At 35.4% G+C, this 16,401-nt stretch overlaps 1 protein-coding gene across 2 annotated transcripts in view; it reads left to right on the top strand.

Moving 5' to 3' along the window:
• mdfic (MyoD family inhibitor domain containing) overlaps positions 1 to 16,401 on the top strand; it is a 150,240-nt gene that overhangs the window by 41,584 nt on the left and 92,255 nt on the right. Inside the window, exon 3 of one of the 2 annotated variants that reach the window (XM_039760974.1) lies at positions 12,209 to 12,337. The exons of the other annotated variant lie outside the window; for it this stretch is intronic. Coding sequence (XP_039616908.1) covers positions 12,209 to 12,337 — 129 coding nt within the window. The remainder of the gene's footprint in view (positions 1 to 12,208; positions 12,338 to 16,401) is intronic. 2 annotated transcript variants of the gene reach the window in all.

The raw sequence follows: 16,401 nt of genomic DNA on the forward strand, positions 1-16,401 counted from the left end.
GGAATTACTGAAGAAAATATGGAACAATGAAAAGAAAAATGCAAAGAGAAAAAAGGAGAGTTAAACTAGTTACTATTATAGCAAACAGGCCTTCATGGGTGTTAAATAGGTTAACATCATTGGGCAGATCATCAGAAGCATTAGTAATAATTAAATTAATTGGTTTCTCCCCTTTTTGTTTTTCATGTGTAAATCTGTATCCTTCATGCTGTAGTAATATCATTAATTTTTATCCAATTATTCATGCTGAGACAGCGTATACTGCTTTTTGTGTGCTTTTTTATTTTCAGTTTTGGTGTTTTGTTTTTCAGGGTTCTGATGCTTGAGGCATCATGCTGTGATGGTGTCTTTAAGGGAAATGAATGATTGTAGTTCATTGAGGCTCACTGCTATTGGTGTGACAAGTGTTTTTTAAAAAGAGATTTAAAAAGTTTTTGTTCTCTACTACTTGTGGGAGTAGTTAGGTTGATTTAATGGGTGGCTTCTTAACTTGAGAGACTGATCATGTTTATCTGAAACACCTAGAGAGCACTGACTTTGGAGTTGAGGTTTGAGGTTTGAAAGTCTGGTTCTCCTCTTGTTTAGACACATTGGTTTTAGATTTGAAATACTATTTTTTGCCATTCATCACATTCTCTATTCTGCTTATTTTTGTATACTAGTTCTAGTTCTATGACACTTGGTACTAATCTCATTGCTTTAGATAAATTATAAATACATCAATTAGATCTCAGTACCATTTCAAGTGCATGTTTTGGTGTATGGTCATGGTCTTAAATTCCATTCTGTTACGTAAAAGAATTAGAAGCAAAATAATGGAAGGGACTGCTAATGTTAAAAAATATAGGATTACATTGTAGGATTGTAGGAAAACGGTATAATAATTCTTACAATATTTCTTATTGATTGGAAAATAAAAAGAGATGTGTCATTGCCATTTAAGACTTCTTCATAAGAGTCTGAGTCTCTCTTTAGTTATAATGCTGTTAATAATGTCACTTGTTTGAAAGGGGTTTCTTTACAGTAATGTGTATCCCTGTTACGGTCCCTCTGACCATACTAAACAACTAATATGAAATAATTTTCATGAAATTTATTGTGTCCCCAAGGTGGATGTTTTGCCAGAGAAATGCACTTAATAAGTTTTCATAAAAAAAAATCTAAAAACAGATGTTTGGTGTCTACAATGTAAAGAAATAGGTAAAACACACTGAAGATTTTTTCAGTTTTAAGTATTTTTTTTGTATATTTTGCTAATAACTTGTGTTCTTAAAAAATACTAATTCCTGTTGATTTTCCCCTGTAATATAGTACATATTCTGAACTACAAGTGACAACACTCTTGTCCTTTAAATATTTATAGTTATAATTCTTATACTCTCCTTCATATGCCTTACTCTGTACCTCACCTTCATCTCTATTGCCACTAATCTTTCTACCCCACAGTGCATCAGGTCTAGGAACAGCAAAAATTGATCTAGGCCGTCTATTGTTTTGCTACGTTCTCCAACTTTCTGTTCGACGTAAGTCGGTGGGGACATCCACTGTGTACTATAGGCTGTATCCAGCAAATGCTTTGTAATTTTTATCATTGTATCTCATTATCAATGTGGAATTTCAGCAGAAATATTATGCTGGATACCCTTTCTAAAGCCAACCTCCTTTAGTCACATTTTACAACACAGAAGAGGGATGATGACCTTATTCTATCCCCAGATTACAGGAGTACAAGACATGTTCAAGCAAATTATTTAATATTTACTGAGACTGTGACCAATAGGGGTGTTGCAGTACCCCAAACCCCAGACACAACCATATTGACATAAGTCCTGGGTTCAAATGCAATGTTTTTATTACAATAAATTACCTCAACAAAGGTAACACAATTCTCTTCTTCTCTCTTTTTCTTCCTCCACTCTTCTCAGGCAAGCTTTGTCCTAACTTCAACTCGCTTGGGTAAGGCAAAACAACCCCTTTTATCTAAGACCCAGGAGTACTTCTGGTGCTAGGACTGGTAGTCCCACAAAGTAGGGATTGCTAATCCTTGCAGCACTGCCTGGTGGCACCCAGGGAACCTAAAAGAGCTGCCCAATGGGACTGCAGTTCTGAGCATGCCCTATGGGTATCCATGTTGGTATCGTAACACAAGGATGATGCCATGATGCCATCTATCACATCGGATAAGTAAATAGTCTGAACATGTTATCTCCTCCAGTACCATCTTTATTTTGACCTCCCACTGGGTAAGGGTTTTTAGTCCACTCCTGCCAGAACTCCGTCATATACACCATACCATACCATACCATACCCCCTGGCCAGATAAAGGACCAAGACTCATCCTGACAGGGACGGCAGCCCATTAGTGCAGTCCTTTACAGAGAAATAAGAAACCTTTTTTCAAATAATTTCCTTTTAAACACTTTATTAATCTGAGAAACACTTAAAGCTGCAAACAGTACCAACATGACATGGTTGAATGTTGAGTAAATTGTTACTTGCACCTCATTATTAACTAGCTGCTATTTAAGGAAAAAAAAAAGAAACAAAACCAGAGAGTGAACTAAAATGATTGTCAAAATATGTAAAAAATGAACATATATTAGTGTAGGAAACACTGTTAAAACAACAAGCAATTTCACAAAATCCCCAACAGTTCAGCATCAGAGATTTTGTTCTGGTCATTATTTATGTAGAGTTCTCCCATTCTTACCCATGTCTCAGTATGTTTCCCTTCAGTTTTTCTTCCACATATCTAAAGTGTGTGTGTGTGTGCATAAGTGGGTCTGCCATTCAGGTGTACTTCATTCAGGTCTTATTTCTGGGATTGGCTCCACTGCAGAACATAGAAATGGATAATGCAGGTTTAGAAATGTTATGTTTCTGAAATTGGAGCAAAGCAAGTCAATAAATGAAGTAGAGGTATGCCCTATTTTTTTAATTTGAATGTCAAATGCCTGCTTTTCTAGATTTGTTGCTCCATATCCCTGTTGTACAATTTTGTCGCTTTTAGAACGAGAATGCCTGCTTATATTTCTTTTCAATGAAAAACTTTATAAAGTTATGTTTGGAATGCAACAAAGGTAATATTGGTAAAGGAGATAGATGGTGGAAGAAAAGAAGAAATGTCCAGTTTCGCTGTGCTTTAAAATGTAAGTTACCAAATGAGACACATTTTTTGTGGAATTTGATTATTTTCTCATCCCACCATGTACAAAAGGGTTCCAAACCTGTATGAAGGCCCGGAGAAGCTGTGCTTTTTTCCCTTTTTTTATTTTTTCATCTTTCTTCTACCTACTGCTTGCTTGTTACTTCCTTGAAGTAGGAAAACGTCTTTTAAAGAAAACAATAAGCATGTACCTATTAGAAACAAATAAACATTCTGTCAATATAGTATAGGCATACAATTAGTGTTTCTTTATAATTACAATTTAGCTGCTGTGACTAGTTTGTATAACAATTATGAACTTTAAAAGCTCCAAAACTCAAAATTTTTCATTTCAATGTCCTAAATTTTGTATGTACAGTATGCAAAATTTTGTGAACTTCAGAACAGAGGTTTCACTGTTGTTGGTATTGACTTTAAAAACTTCAACCTTTAAAAGCTTGAATCTGAATACAGTACCTGGAATTCATCCAAAACCTAACCAGCACTTAAGTTGTCCATAGAATTTTTACCACAGTTGCAAACACACACACACACACACACACACATTTTTTTCAAAAATATTCATGAAACTAAAATCACACCATTTTGTTGTTTAACTTACTTGGCATTATTGCCAGTGCAAAGAGATATGATGAGGTCACCCTCTTCAGTTCCAAATGCTACAGATACTTAATAAAAGAATGAAGAAGGAAAAATTAGTCTGTATTTAAGAATATTTAAGTTGTTTACTTAATGTTTTCTATGAATTTTATGTTGAAAACACATTGAAAATGCTTGCCTTCCATATTCAAATGTTTTCCTTATAAATTAAGAATTTACTATTGTGCTCTAAAATCTGCTTGAACCTGAAGTCAAAGAGCGCTTCAGGTGAACTGTACCATATAATGTATCTTAAGAAAAATTAGGTCATACCTTCATTTGTGATTTGGCAAAAATAAATAAGTACAGTGAAACCTCGGTTTGCGAGTAACGGTTTACGAGTGTTTTGCAAGACAAGCTAAATTTTTTAATAAATTTTGACTTGATAAATGAGCGATGTCTTGCAATACGAGTAGTAAGGATACACTTTGTCTGCTGAGCGTCATGTGATCACAACTGAGCTGATGGCTCTTCTCTCTCCTTATCTCTCTCGCACGCGTGTGTGTGTGTGTGTGTGTGTGTGTCTGTCTCTCTCTCTCCTCCTTATCTCGTTCGCTCGCGAGGGCAATCGTCTCCTATTCTCCGTCTGAGTCTGCGTACCTCACTCATATAGTCAACATTCGTACAAGCATATACTGTTTACTACAGCATTGTGACTGTGTGTGCGTGTGTGTGCTGTGAAGTGCAAGTCCCCGTCTTGCGCCCCAAAACATGAAGCCGAGTCTTTAACAAAACCAGCTTTATTCAGCTTGAAACAGCAACAGCGCGGTTATTTATAGTAGCTGCTACAGCGCCAGGAGACTGCGATTGCTTGGGAACGCTCTTCCGCGTGTCGTCTCGTTGGGTGGAATCCCACAAGAGTTTAGAAACTCACTCACCACAGCCATGATTCTTTTTAAAGGTAAAGTGCATGTTAATTTGTTTTATGTATTTTTACTTTATATTTTGTATTAATCATTTTTATATGAATAGTTTTGGGTTGTGGAATGAATCATCTGAGTTTCCATTATTTCTTATGGGGAAATTCACTTTGATATACGTTTCCGGAACGAATTATGCTCGCAAACCGAGGTTTCACTGTATATGCTATTATAATTATGAAGTAATTTAACCATGTGGTGTCAAACCACCAAAAGTAAAGTAACATGGCTTGTCTTTGTATACTTAACTTTAGATATTTAACTGTGTACCACCATTCAAAGCAAGAGACAAACAAAAATCACTTATTTATGTACCAAAAATATTTATGTACAAAAACAAAGTACATATAGGTTCTATTGACGTTATCTGCATTTCAGGTAACTTTATCAAGTATACTTTTTAACTGTAGCAGTATGGTAGTGTATCAACCACCTTCAGCATTTTTACAGCCTATGATATTTTGTGAATTTATCTTTAAGAATGATGTTTCAAGTACATCATGGCCAAACATCCAATACATTTTTGTTTATTTTTTCTTCTAAAGGATTCATTTGTGTATTTTAAAAAAAAAACTTTCAAAATAATGAGGACTTGCATACACACCTGTCTTATACATCTCAAAGCACTGGTTTGTAAGAAACTTATAATATAAGTATATTATAAGAAATGTAAACATATAGATAAGGTTTTCAATAAGTATTACCAATTTCTATATATAAAACCTGATATTTCTGAAGTGATACTGTCTTTAAATTAGGTAGAAATCATAACATGATTGTGGAAAACAAAACCCCAGTCTGTCTAACTGCTTAATTCCACAGGCTTCTGTCTGACTTTTTTTCTTCTTCTTTTGGCTGCTAGAGCAAATAGCTCAGAAGTGAATCATCTAAACAAACAAATAATCTGAAATTTGGCTGCATACTTAAATTTTGAAACTCCCACACAGTTGCACAAGCATCAAGTGTTCATAGAATAAGTTTTCTCAATTTGCTGTTTTTTCATTTGTTTTGCAACTCTTTGTTTCTATGACAGTTATTTTCTGAAGCTCTGAGATCATGTGTTTTGAACAGCTGCAGTTGATTTAACAATGCATGTAAAGGTTTTATTTATTTTGAGTTAAAAGCATCTTGTAAAAACCTGGCAATTACTGTGCACATGATATTATTTAGTCTTAACCCTAGTGTTCAGATATTTAATTGAATAACATGAATATACACTCTGACATTTACAGCGGTTTTCCATACTGTATTTTGTACTGTAAGAGGCAGATTTGAGGATTGTATATCAGTGTAGTGTTCAGAAATAATTTACGAAAACATAATGCATAGAATTGTACTTGGGTGATGAATTTGTTGAAAATGAAATAATAAACATAATAAATACAAGTAAAGTAAATAAGAAAACATTGAACAGGGTGTATTTAAAATCCAGACAAATTGACATTTTGTTTTCATTTTCAAATTTAGAATCTTAGCATTATTCTTAAAGCAATATAGAAAAAAATGCATTGAGAAGAAGAAAGTTGCAAGCAAGTTTCACTTGGTCCCAAGCAATCTAATAAAAAATAAATATATGATCTTATTACATCTGGCAAGATTACAAGATATATAATACAAAAGAAAAGTTACTTACACTCATGTCAGTCCTGCAAAAGTGCACTCAACTATGATTTCTGCCAAATTATTCTGAATCTAAGCAGTGTTATAATGCCATGTTAACATAGTATGCAAGAATTTAATAAAAGATCTTTACCAACTGAGTGCACAGTAATAGAAATTTAAGTTTCAAACAATATGTTTATTTCCTAAAGGCCTTGCCTTTAAAACAAACTTAGCATTGTTTGTCCCAAGATGTCCTGAGTAGAGTCAACTAAGTGTCAAGTTTTATTAAAACAGAAATTACAATAAAAATACAAATCTACATTTTCTACATTTAAAATGGCTACATTTGCTCCAGAGTCCTATTTCAAAATGACAATCTACATAACATGTTATGATCATCTTCCTCTGTTCTAGGTACTCTGCTTTCCTGCATTCCAAAGACTTGACAGATGACTTTAAATTGGGTTTACCTTGCCACTTATGCTTATATCAGTAGAGAGGCATAGGCAGTAGCATACCTGAGAGAGGGAGAGAAAGAGATACACAGAGATGGCCTGAACAGAAGTATGCAATGTTCCCTTATCATACTATAGAACAGACAAGGAAGCAAACAGACAAGGAGTAGAAGAATGACTAACTCTCAGTCTGGATAGAAAACAAACTTTTTTCAGCTCAGCATCTCCTTTCATAAATGTAAAGATTTAGACATTTTCAGGGTTATATTTTAAAATTGACTGAAGAAGTAAAATATGATTATATAAATTCATAACCATTACAAAAAAATGGATTTTGGGTTTGGCTCTCTACTAACAATGGGATAATGTAGGCATGTTATTTGATGTCTTTATTTTGTAATGTATTTAAAGTACATCTACTGGAATTAAAAATTTTAATAACAAAGGTTCACATATTTAAAGTTTATGTTGAAACAAATCACAATACATGTACATTTCCTGGTTGATTTTGGTTCAGTCCAACATTTACTCATTCTCCTTCTTGACTTCTATTGGTAATCATATATATATATATATATATATGTACATATATATATATATATATATGTATATATATATATGTATATATATATGTATAAATATATATATATATATATATATATATATATATATGTATATGTATATATATATATATAGTGACAGATAGGGGGCACTATCGCACCCTTGAACCCTCACACAATTCTCCAGACACCAGGTAAAAGTCCAAGAATCGACTTTATTAATACACAGCAGTGCACAAAGCACCCTCCTCTCCACAATTCTCATAAATAAACACAATACTCTCAATAATAAATTCCTCCACTCCCAGACGCGCTGCCACCCTTCCACCCAGCTCAGCTCGTCGTCTGGAGTTCCCAGCGTCCTTTTATAGTCCCTGACCCAGAAGTGTTTCCCATCCTTCAGTCAATGATTCCTTATCACTTCTGGGTCAGATAAAGTCCTTTTCTTCACCCCGGAAGTACGTCATTCCTCCTGTCCATGTGACTCGTACATACTTCCAGGGCGTAGGGTAAATAGTAGTCCCTGGGTCTCTCTGCAGCGACCCCTGGTGGTCCCGACGTTATCCAGCAGGGCTGTACAAGAAAACTCCATAGTCCATGATGCCCTGCTGGAATTTGGGGCATCTCCATGTTGCAGGGAGGGCTCCCTCTGGCGGACTAGGGGTATTGGCCGGGATGAATGGCCAGCCATGGATCACTGTGTGTATATGTACAAACACACACATTTTATATATATATATATATACAGTGGAACCTCGGTTCACGACCATAATTCGTTCCAAAACTCTGGTCATAAACCGAGTTGGTCGTGAACCGAAGCAATTTCCCCCATAGGATTGTATGTAAATACAATTAACCCATTCCAGACCGTACGAACTGTATGTAAATATATATTTTTTACTGATTTTTTAAGCACAAATATAGTTAATTATGTGATAGAATGCACATCTAACAGTAAACTAAATGTAAAAACATTGAATAACACCGAGAAAACCTTGAACAACAGAGAAAACTAACATTGCAAGAGTCTGTGCTATAGCCTTATGACCCGATCGCTGTAAGCACTTTTTTTAAAATGAGTTTTAAGCACAGGGGGAAAAAAAGGAACATTAGAACAAATCCGAACTTTATTTAAAAACCAACCACAAGCAACCAAGAAAGTAACATTGCAGGAGTTCACGCTAATAGCCTTACGATCCGATCGCTGTACAGTAAACACTTTTTTTAAAATGAGTTTTAAGCACAGGGAAAAAAGGAACATTTGAAGAATCTGTAATTTAATAAACCACCAAGAAAAGTAACATTGCAACAAATCACGCTACGAACCACTCCCTGTAAACACTTTTTTTTTAAATTAGTTTTAAGCACAGGGAAAAAAAATGAACATTTGAAAATAGAGAAAAGTAACATTGCAACAATTCACGCTACGAACTGAAAAATTAACTTCTGAAAAATCCGTAATAAAAAAATCATAAATCAACAAGAAAACTAACCTTGCATGAGTCTAGTTCTGGCATGAAGTTTGAAGTAACTGGGTGGAGAGGAGATTACAGTTTTGAGGAAGAGTCTGGCTCCGCGATGGAGGGATGTTTTCCTTCTGGTGTTTTCTCTGTTGTGATTTCTTCGGTTTCTGGTGTTTTTAGCTGTTTAGCTGATGGATCAGTGTGATCAGTTTTTCACGAATTCTTTTGCAGCTTCAGCGTCAGAACTAGCAGCCTCTCCATGCCTTACCACACTATGAATGCCACTTCTTTTGAGAAACTTTTCAAACCATCCTCTACTGGCTTTAAATTCCTCACTTTCGGCACTCGTAGAAGGATAGTTTTGCAGCAAATCGCCATGAATCTTCCTGGCTTTCACGCATAACATCGCCTCGCTTACACAAGTTGCTTCTTGTTCAGCCACACTAGCAACAGTTTTTCCACCTCTTCCAGCACTTGAGGCCTCTGCCTGGTTAACACTGTAACACCTTTTGCAACATCAGCTGCTTTAATAGATTCTTTCTGCTTTAGAACAGTCGAAATCATAGATTTTGACTTCTTGTACTCGGCGGCAAGATCAGTAACATGAATGGCACGCTCAAACTTTTCAATAATTTCTTTCTTTACTTCGATTTCAATTTTCTTCAAAAATTTATTCTCACCACTCTTCACTTGCTTAGAAGCCATGGTTAACTGCAAAAGCACACGAAATACTGTAGAGCACAAAGAGATCACAGGTAAAGCACGCACGTCTGACTGAGAGCAATGAACAGGGAGTGGCTCAACACGTGCTTAAATACAGTAATCGGTGCGTACGAACCGGAAGGGAAATGGAATAGAGCACAAAGAGTCCACAGCGAAAGCACGCAAGCACGCGCATCTGACCGAGAACAATGCAACACGTGCAAGCCAAAAGGGAAACTGGCTTGTTCATATACCGAGTGTGTGGTCGTGAACCGAGGCAAAAATTTGGCAAACTTTTTGGTCGTAAACCGAGTTGTACTTGTACCGAGACGTTTGTGAACCAAGGTTCCACTGTGTATATATATATATATATATATATATATATATATATATATATATATATATATATATACTGTATATATATATATATTTTAGCAGTAGGGGGCACTATCGCTCCCTTGAACCCTCAGGTACCACGCCAAACACCTGGTAAAAGTGCAATAATCCTTTCTTTTATTATAATAATTATATGCACCAAGCACCCTCCACTCTACACTATTCATTAATTAACCACAATACAATAATAATCACAATAAAGCAATCCTCCGACTCCCAGACGCGTTGCCCTCCTACCACTCAGCTCAGCTCACCGTCTGGGAGCTCCCACAGTCCCTTTATAGCACACGACCCGGAAGTGCTCCTTAACCTGCAGTCCATATGATTCCTAGCTCTTCCGGGTCAAATCAAAACTCTTTCTTTGTCAGCCTGGAAGCACTTTATTCCTTCCGTCCTTGTGACCTGCAAGTACTTCCGGGCTGTAGGAAAACCAACTGTCTCTGTGCCTCTCTGCAGTGTCCCCTGGCGCCCCCAACGTTATCCAGCAGGGCTGTGTATTACAGCTCCAAAGTCCATGATGCCCTGCTGGAATTCGGGGCATCTCCACATTGCAGGGAGGACTCCATCTGGCGGCTTGGGGGTCTTGGCCGGGATAAACTGCCGGGCATAGTCCACAATATATACATGAATTTGTGCTCATAAGTTTACATACTCTGGAAGAATTTGTAAGATGTAAGAAAAGAAGACTGATTAGGCAAAAAAGTATTTCATTTACTTTTAATGGAATCAAACTTAAACTATAAGGCATCACAGAACAGCACAATCATTAACAAAAAACATAATAATAAGGAAAATAATGAGATGGTCCCTATTCAAAAGTTTGCATATCCTTAGTTCTTACTATGGTTTATTGCACCCTTTAGCATAAATGATGGCCTGCAGTCTTTTGTGATAGTTGTGTATGAGGCCCTTGATTTTCTCAGGTTGGCAAAAAGCCTCCAGGTACTGTACATTTTTGTGTTGCTTGCATAAACTACATGTTTGAGAGCTCCCTGAAGTGGCTTAATGAAACTGAGGTCAGAAGACTATGATAGCCACTCCAGCACCTTCACGTTTTAATTCTGCAGACACCTAAGATTCAACTTGGCCTTTTGTTTTGGATCACCATCATCTTGGAAGATCCAAGTGCGTTCCATGCACAGCTTCCAGACTGATGAATGCAAGTTGTCCTCCAATGTTTTCCTTTCTTTTTTTTTCTTTTTTAAATTTGTATTGATTTTATTTAAATCACACAACATTTGATACAAATAGGTCAATTTTACAAGAATAGGATTGAAAACAAATCAACCCCACCCCTGAGAAAGAGAGCATGGGCAGCAGAATAAAACTTAAACCTAGTAAAAATAAATAAATAGATGAATTAATAAGTGAATATAGATGAATGGAGAAGAAAATGGAATAGGGAGAGAATCTGCTTCCTCAGTGCTTTCTCCTTTCCAAACATACTGTATTACTTTTGGTAGTGACCAATAAGTTCAATTTTGGTCTCATTACTCCAAAGTATTTTTTTTCCAAAAGTTTTGAGGCTTGTCTAGATACTGTTTGGCAACACTGTTTTGTGGCATTGCCATAGTAAAGGCTTTTTTTCTTGCAATTGGACTGTGCAACCCATTTTTGTTTAAGTACCTCCTTATTGTACATCTCGAAACAGTAACACCACTAGTTTGGAGAGAAACTTGTATCTCAGCTGAAGTGGCTTGTGGGTTTTGTTTGGGGGTTGGTAACAACAGAACCCCTAACCTTTTTTAGTCTGAACACTACTGACAGGCATTTTCAGATCTCTGGATATCTTTTTATAACCTTTTTGCTGAGCTGATTTTATACAAATCAACAACCTTTTCTCACAGGACTTTTGACACTTCTTTTGCTTTCCCTATGGCTTTTTATCCAGCTTAGCCTATGCAGCTCTGCATAAATGTAAATGTATTATTTATACATAGACACTGACTGCAATCCAAGAGGTTACAGGTGTGGTCACTCTCCCTTAAACACCGCTACCTGTTTTGACTTAACTAATTCAGCTGTAACTAAACATTTATTGTAAATAACAAATTGCTTAAATTACTAACAATTTGAGGTATGAAAGTGACGTGTTTTATATAGTAGAGTATAATGCAAGGTTTTCTGTTGTGTTTTGAATGTCTGCATTTTTACATCCATTTTAAAGTTCCTAAAGTCTGTATTATTATTAACCACATGACAAAATACTTTAGCAGTCATTCTGAATTATTGTTATGTTATGCTACCTATGTGAATACTGAGATCATTGTAGATCCTGTAAAAAAGTCTCTTTATCCTTTTTCAGACAAACATGATAGTTCAAGCAAAACATTAGAATCAAAAGATGCTGCACACTTCCTGACATGCAGGAACAAACTTTTGGAAGGGCAAGAACAGAAGGCTGAGAATCCCTCAAATGATAGCTTCATTGATGGTAAGTTTAAGATGAAAGTCCAATAGTTTATTGAAATACACGTAGAGAAGATATCAAAACACATTTTCTATCAAAAATATAAAGCAACACAATGTTGTTTCTTTAAAAATAAAAAAGCTCACACTTTTTTCCTGAGTAGTGCAGCACTTTATATGTTTCTTAGCAAATGCAACAAGACATTCAGTTTTCTGACTGCTTGGTTCAACCAAGAATCAATTATATTTAAGGGCCATGCACTGGTCCTTAAATTCAAGATGAAGTTAAAATATTATTGTCATTTGTACATAGCATGATGAAATTCTTTTTTCATATCATCCATAGACTAATGCCAGCAGTACAATGCCAACAACAGACAATAACACAACAACATGTATTGAATGCATCATCAAACGATATAGCTCATGCAATAGCTACTACGAATGAATGTTGAATAGTCTCAAACTATGAAGATAAAAAGTGTCCCTTAGTGTCATTGTACAAAAGCTAGTGGTCTTATACCATTTGCCTTAACAGAGGAGAGAAAGTGACCATGCAAGATGGTAGAACTCTATAATTAACCTTTTTCCTTAACAAGTACATGTGTTATTACATTATATGCCTGAACAAAAGGGAGCTGTGTACCATTATTATTCTGCTCCAATCTCACGACTCTGTGCAGTGCCTTGGCAGTTCTGAATTGAATAGGTGCTGTATAATGCTTTAGCACTGTTATGATTAAATAGATGGAAATCTAACACATCACTAGGATCATATAAGATTTATCCATAAGTGATTAAGGAACTTATTAAGTTTATACTCAATATATATATACACCCTTGAACATCAATGCACACATGGAACATTCCTAAAAACTGGAAAAGAGCAAATATTATTCTGTTATGCAGTGCATTCATAAAGTATTCAAGCCCATCACTTTTTTACATTTTGGCATTTTAGGGTTAGGGTTATTAGGTTGTAATGTATATTTCTGTGAGCTGTTGCAATTGTTTAAAATTTATACTTTGTTAACAAAAATTTGATCACAAAAAAATGGCAGAAATTGTAAAGGGTTCTCAGACAAATCTCTCAGTTTACATGTCAATCGGTGATCTATTTCTCCATTGTGAGTTAGGTGTGGAAATATTGAAAGAATACGATTCTCAGTACAAGCAGCAGAAATGAGTTTCCAGTACATGGCTGTTGGGTACTAGAGTGAATAGTATTCTGAGAGGACCATAAAGAACAGTCACTGCTTATCTAATTCAAGTTAGGCCAATTCTGCTTGTCCTAATGTTTCTACCACATGAGATGTGCTGGATAGAGACCACTGGGAAAAAATCATTTGCAGAGTGCCTGGTATTTTCCAAGATAGATTGTACGTTTATGCTATGGAAAGGAGTGAATAGAGTTACCCATCTCATTCTTAACACTTTCTAGAACTTCCTCTTTTCATGCAGGATTGTAGTTTGGTTTTCAGGTAACAAACTACATCTTTCTTTTGGTCCCCAGAGTTTAGAGCTTGTGCACTGTTGCATACTGCTTCCTGTTGGAACCAGAAGTGCTAATAGACAGACTTTTTATAGATCATTTGTAGTTGGGTATGCACTTACCTCCACTTGCTTCAGATTATGTAATCAGAGAAAAAAGGAAAAGCTTTACAGTATTAGTAGCTATTGCATGCCCAATACTGCTATCATTTCCACCCTTATACAGCTTCCTTTCATATTTTGCCAGTTTTTCATGTTATGTATAAGCTGAAATGTATTTCAGTGGGTTGGGCCCATGGCTATCATTCCAAAACCTTTTCATAATTGATGTATAGAGAATACTAAAAAAAAGTTATTAAAAGAAATGTAATGAATGACACAACTTTTCCACTATTGCCATCTCAAGTGGGCCTGCTAATTTTATACAGGTTACTCCTGAAGCAAAACTTACCCTAAGCAACTAAGACCTATGTCCTTATTCATGTTAATTTAAACCAATTTATCCAGTTGTTCTTTGTATCGTACTGCTCCAAATGTATCTAAAATCAGTGAAGACATGATTGGTTCATATTAGGCCCTTATTCTTCTTGCCTTCTTACTAATGTAGGCTCGATCTCCTTGTGACCTTAAAATTAAATAAGGCCAGTAGAAATAGCTTGACTGCCTTATGTTTTCAAAAATATTCTCATAAATTTGAGCTTTATTAAAGTGAGATTTTCAACCAGCTATTCAACTGTTCAGTAGTTGACACTCATTGTATTCATAATGAACTGCCATTGCTGTCAATGGCAAGGCTAAAGGTGGTTCTATTCAAGTCTTTAAAATCTTTAGCAACATTTAACAGCAACATCATTTATTTCTATAGCACATTTTCATACAAATGATGTAGCACAAAGTGTCAAAGAAGTAATTACATGCAAAGAAAACTAAATTAAAATTAAATAAGAAAAATAATGCATAAATAGTATACAAAAAAAAGTAATTAAAACAAATTCAAATTATTGTAAATATTAGATAATAGAAGAGGTTCATTTTAAAGCCATAGGTAACAGGAAGGAATTCAGCACATTATAAAAGTCCAAAGAAATGTTATGAAGATTGGTAGCTATCAGTTCACATACTGTAAAGTCATATAAATAGCTAATTTGGAGTTATAGATCTCCCAACCTAGCATGTAGTTTACTTTGATTTGGAGATTTTAAGTGCCATGCAATGCTTTTGAAAATGAAACATTTACAAATTAGACATATTCTACTTGGTTAGCAAACCTATTCAAAGATAGCACATAATGTGCTTGTAAATCTGCCCCACATTCAGTTACTTAATTTCTGCCATGTGGCTTCAGGGCAGCATAGGTGCTCATCTGTCCTATTCTTATCAATCTTGTTCTGTATGCCAGTGCTGCAAGGAATAAAAACAGCAGGTTTTGTAGTTTTGGAAATATATTTTATGCTAGTGTTTTCTTAATACCAAATATTTCACTTTAATTTTGAGTCTGCTGTTTGCTTGATAAGTTAACTGAGCTTCATTTCACAATAGTTGCGGATATTTTACATGCTCCATGTTTATTCTGCATTGTCCTTTGTAAATACTGTTGTGACTATGGCCTGTAAGGAAATATACAGGTTAGAATCAACAGGATGGATGGAGCCACATGCGCTTTAGTGGCATGGAAGTAACTGCACTGAATAGTGTGGTAGATTGGACTGAAAAAGAAAGAGAAGACTGACAATATAGTGAGGAGAGCACATGAAGTCAGCAATTTGTACATGGAGTATGAATTACTTTACCAAACATCTCTCAAGGCTAAAAGCATGAGTTAGTCCAGGTCCTTGTAGAATAAGAACAAGAACTAATCAACGTTTTTTTCCAAGGGCCTTCAACCATTGCTTCTTTCCATATGCCAGTTGGCTTTCTTCAGGTGAATGTTTGAGGAAGTCACAGATACAATTGTCTTACTTTTTGTTTGAACAGAAATGATAAATATAATAGTAAAATATCAATTAATATAATAAAGAATTTGACTTATTTTGTAATACCAAATTTTAGTATGGAGCATTTGTTGTTACTGCCATGTTTAGTAGGATTGAAACTGAAAGTAAAGTTTGACTTTTGTACTTGGAATGGCTTTTTTTCAATCCAAAGCACTGACCCTGTCACAAGCCATAATTGAACACATTTCTGTGAGTTATATTAACATTGTGTAGACTCTTTAAATGACAGGCATCTTCAAAATCAAGTACTGTACTTGCAAAGTCTTGAAATGAAACAGGTGCTGAATTCATGTTAAGAAGGCACACAAGGCACATAAGAGAATTTGTAGCAAAATGAAAAAAAATCCTCAGTGCTTGCCAATTCAGTCCAAGTCTTATAATTCAGAGATTGTAAAGACTAGTTCCCCTGCAAGTGTCTACTGTTGTTCTCTAAAGTCTACTCAATCAAAATTTGGACATAAATTCACCAATGTGTTGTCTGTCAATTTATCAATTGTCATGAATATATCGATATAATATATTCCTAGCTGACACATTCTATCATCCCACTTTGGGTATTCTTTTTCAAGACAAGGCGAAGGTGTGTATTAGTTAAATCTTTCAA

The sequence above is a fragment of the Polypterus senegalus genome, chromosome 8, assembly GCF_016835505.1.
Source record: "Polypterus senegalus isolate Bchr_013 chromosome 8, ASM1683550v1, whole genome shotgun sequence".
Taxonomy (NCBI): Eukaryota; Metazoa; Chordata; class Cladistia; order Polypteriformes; family Polypteridae; genus Polypterus; species Polypterus senegalus.